The sequence below is a fragment of the Prunus dulcis genome, chromosome 5 (assembly GCF_902201215.1).
Source record: "Prunus dulcis chromosome 5, ALMONDv2, whole genome shotgun sequence".
Lineage (NCBI taxonomy): Eukaryota > Viridiplantae > Streptophyta > Magnoliopsida > Rosales > Rosaceae > Prunus > Prunus dulcis.
In genome coordinates, this window is record NC_047654.1 from 8,557,114 (window position 1) to 8,561,611 (window position 4,498).

Sequence of the window (4,498 nt, forward strand, 5' to 3'; positions counted from 1 at the left end):
TACATGAAAAGGTAGATGTCTTTGTCCATCATCAATCAACAAATAAAAGTATTACTAATTAGTGTATACATCTCCGAGTTGAGTCACTATAATTCAAAAACTAAACGTATACAATAAAAACCGATCTAATAAAACTCACATTATAGAGGACAAAATTTTATAATTAGAATTGAGAAATTGTGAAGACAACTACAACCAAAGAAAGATTTCACTTGTACTTCACACGAATAGACGCGAGCCATAGCCACTATAACAAGGATTTCATAATGTTATTATTTTGGACCTTGGGCACCACTGTACTAAGAGAACAAAATTTCATGTGATGCTGCCAGCCTCTCTTTGGTATGCAACCAACTCCAATTGATCATGGAGACATCTTGGCTTTTGCGGTGGGACTTCACATATTCTACCAGCTGCCTAATTGGCTCTGGACTTTGGAACTCTGAGAGGATCTACCGCCCTTGTCTTTGTAGGTATTTCTGGAGGCAAGATTCTTCCGTCTTCCACGAGCTGCTGTTACGGCGCGTCGTCTCACCTTGCTCAAGCGCTTTTCCAGCTCAGCATCATTGTCATTTGCAGCCTCATCATCTCCCTCCTGTGGAAACAAAACTACTATGAGGGCTTCCATTTTGTTAAAGTGCTCGTGTCGAATGACAGCACAAGGGAGGGGAGTCAAACAAAGGATAAAGTATCTTGCTACAGACCACTCCACATCTAACCCCAGTACCAAAAGGGAAGACAACTGCTATTAGAGCTGCATTATGGATCCACAAGCTCTTTACCCTCAAGGTTCTAAACAATTGACAGCAACTCTAAGGCCTAGATAAATCCTAACTTCAAGTCCGTGTCGGAAGCACAATATAAACACAATTTCAAGACCTACCTTGTCACTCACATCTTGAGAATCAGGTTTACTGCTTGGACCTACTTCACAGTTTCTTTGATTGTTCTCTACTCCTTCCTCTTCATGCTTTAAACTTAAAGTCTGACCCTGATGAATTACAACAAAATGTAAGTACCAAGTTACAATGTATGATGCAAGAATGCATATACTATAGACACACACAATATGATTAAGCCGGATTAAGAACATAATCACCCAAATAAAGAACCCTTGTTTTTTCCTGAACAGCCTATCTGATGTCTCGCCAAGTAAGAGAAAATTGTACGAGTCAAATACATTTTTTTATTACAGCCCAATTTGTTCTTATTATACAAACACAACATGCTTCCTTTTTACTAGGCAAATATATCATCAGTTATGATTTCACTCATCTTTATTTTGTACTCAGATTTTGACTCAGATCAGTTCTATTTCTTGATGACGTCAATAGCATGTGAAAAATGTACCTGATCTAGCAAATGCAATGAATCAACACCCTTTATGTTCGCTTCATTTAACACAGAGATGTGTGTGGCATCTTCGGAATCTTCATCATCAGAACTAGCATCCTCCTCAGAGATGTGTGTGCCATCTCCAGTACCTTCATCATCAGAACTAGCATCCTTCTCCAGACCTCCTTCAATGAACTGCATGCGACAATGAGATATTGAAAAACATTATTATAGTCATAGATGTCTAGTATATGACAAGCAAACAAAAAAAGCATGTTTCGTTAAATGAAATTGATCACAAACAGTGGAGTATACTCTCGATACCCAAATGAAATATTTTTCCAAAAGGAGGGAACATATTCCATGCAAAAGTTTTTAAAAAAAATCTAATATGGTGTGTGTTTTAAGCAGCAGGAGACTATAAAGGATACCCAACAGGCTACGCTATTCAATGATAGAACCATATGGATATGGCTCCACAAACACACATGGAGGATGTGGCAATTGAATATACCATGCTTCACGACAAAATAATACCTTCTCAACGACTTCCTGATCCTTCTTAGTAAACCCACTAGCAGCAAGTTCCTTGTCCAGAAAAACAGCATCCTTGGCTATTGAAGAAAAACAAGGCCTACCACTTGCATCTGTGTCTACCTCTGTTCCATCAATATCATCTGTGCATTCTTGAAAGGACATGTTGAACCTGAGAGAAAGAGAGTCATTCCCCAGGCACAATACCCAAACTCAGGGGTTATGTAGGATAAACGAAAAAGTAAGAAGCCAATGCCATATACTAATTATATAAAAAAATGATGAAATAAGAGATAATAAATAAAGGCTTAATTAGTTTTTCAACATTTACTAAATATTTCACAATTCAGTGCATAGTATTCTTCAATGTATTGTTTTATATTCACTGTATATTATTAAGAAGATGGTGACAAATATCATACTGTATATTATTAATAAGATGGTGACAAATATCATATGTATGCATTCCATCAACCAAGGTTTGTGAGCCTTGAATTTAATAAGCATTCAGAAAGTGAAAAGCGATTGCAGATGACTTAAAGATTAATACTAGTTGATACGAAAAAAGAACGCTAACCTCTTTCTGAAAAACTTAAAAACACATTCAACATCACGGTCAAAGTACCTGAAACATGGAAATGTCATAAAAATGAGATTATGATATTTGATTAACAAAATTTTCGGAAAAGAAAAGAAAACAAATCACTTCAGCAATCAGACGTTACAATAAACAGAACGGAAAAATGGCTGACATTTTTAAGAAGCAGTTCTTACATCTGTGCATTATGATGTGATACAGATACCATTTGTGGAAAATCAATCATGGTGACCTTCTCGTCGTCATCAATCTAAAAGAACCGAAATTGAAAAATAAATACAACTTTACCAATGAGTTGAAGGAGCAAGCTCATAAGGCATTTGAAGCGCATATGTTAACTGAAATATTAAAACAATCATATAGAAAAACTGTACCAAGTGAGAGCAGAGGAAAACACAATGACAAGATTATGAAACATAATGCAACTAGGAAGTTGCAATGATGTAATATCAGACTGCCTGAAATGCTCACCATGATGTTAAATTCATTGAAGTCACAGTGAATTAAACCATGTTCGGCGAGGCGAACAACAAGTCCAATGATTGTTTCAAAAACCACCTCTGGATTTTGCAATTGCTTCACCTGCACGCTGCATTGGACAGAAGTGAATTCCATAGCTCCATGAAGCAGCATGATCATCTATTTATTTCTAATCTTCTGTTTCTTACACAAATCAGCTCCAAAAGAAATGCACAAGGAAGGCATTATGGCTGCTAATATCATTCCGTAACATGCCATTTCCAGGGTTTCTCATTCAATTATTTCAAACAGTAATTTTGCGAAGAAGAAGCTTACAATGGGTAGCCTTGCACTAGTGACATAATGACACAATGCCTGTTACAATCCACAGCATTAGGAACAGGAAAACCATGCTCTTCTAAGGCCTGCCCAAGGAGAAGGAAAGGGTAAAGACAAAATCAACATGATAAACACAATACAGCAATACACAAAGACAAAAATGCCAAAAGCTAGAGGCAAACCTTCATAAAAGAAAATTCTTTGAGTGCAGCAAGGCGGGACAAGTAGAGCCAACTATAACTGCTACGATGTTTTAAGTAATCACGCTTCGATTTAACAGCTCTGAAAGAAACTCTACCAAGTCTGTGTAACTTCATTGCCATCACGTTACCATCTTCCGTGGCCACCTCAAAGATATCTTTTTAAAAACAAAAAAGAACTTCTATGAAGAATAATGACAATGGATAATAATAGGATTGGTAGGCATAAGCATGTGTTATATACAACAAAAAGGAAAAGAACATACCAGACTCTTTCCCTACACCAATTTGTCGACCAACGGACGCAAAGACTCCACGGTTGACCAGAGTTTTGATTGCAAGAAAATCATAACCAAGGTAGGTGAGCCGAAACCCATCATCTATATTCACATAACAGTAAAGAACATAAGAGAAAATTCAAAACAAATATTACTGATTGTTAGAATCACAACAGCTGTATTACATTTAGACGAGTCATGATGCAAGAGCTTATGCTTGAGCAGATTCTTCAGAACTTTATAAGTTCCTCCATGCCTGTAAATTGGAGGATCATATCAGAGTTACAGAAAAAGACGGGCAATTTCAAATTCAGCAACCAAAAAATTTCAAAACTAAATACATACTTGAGCGAAGCTATGCGCTCCACCAGCTCACAGGGTACAATTTCATGCTGCAAGAAAATAAAAGGGAAAAGCTTTAAATTTAAGTAGATGCATACTAAAGCTAAGCTATGCTGAGAAATTTATTGCATTTCAAAAACAAAAGAGCAGCAGAGGCTTTTACATTTCTCATTCCCATTTCCACAGCAGTTAGAACCCTAAAATCCTCTTTTGAGAGGTATCTCAACATGTTCACGTCCAGCTTCATTGTCTCTTGCCCCCTTTCACTATGAAAACCTCGTGGAACTGCAGACGCAGTCGAGAAGAAGAGACCGCCGTATTTGTTAAAGTGGAGCAGATGCAGTATTTAGAGTTATGGTGGCTTTCTACTTCTTCCTTCTGGTGCTTTTGCCGCCGTTTCTTTTATACTGAAA

The 4,498-nt window shown here is 37.1% G+C and overlaps 1 protein-coding gene across 2 annotated transcripts; it reads right to left on the reverse strand.

The window, feature by feature from the left end:
• Nucleotides 1-4,498, reverse strand: LOC117629274 (serine/threonine-protein kinase rio2). Of its 2 annotated transcripts, none has more exons than XM_034361815.1 (13): nt 4,249-4,498; nt 4,089-4,135; nt 3,929-3,999; nt 3,732-3,845; nt 3,448-3,623; nt 3,263-3,351; nt 2,939-3,056; nt 2,644-2,717; nt 2,447-2,494; nt 1,873-2,041; nt 1,351-1,530; nt 884-991; nt 1-595 (listed from the first exon to the last, which is right to left on the reverse strand). In XM_034361815.1, the coding sequence occupies exons 1-13, from the start codon at nt 4,330-4,332 to the stop codon at nt 407-409; spliced, it is 1,467 nt and encodes a 488-aa protein (XP_034217706.1). In that variant the 5' UTR covers nt 4,333-4,498; the 3' UTR covers nt 1-406. The 2 variants fall into 2 exon arrangements, with proteins under 2 accessions (XP_034217706.1, XP_034217707.1); XM_034361816.1 differs by having other exon boundaries at nt 896-991; nt 4,249-4,332.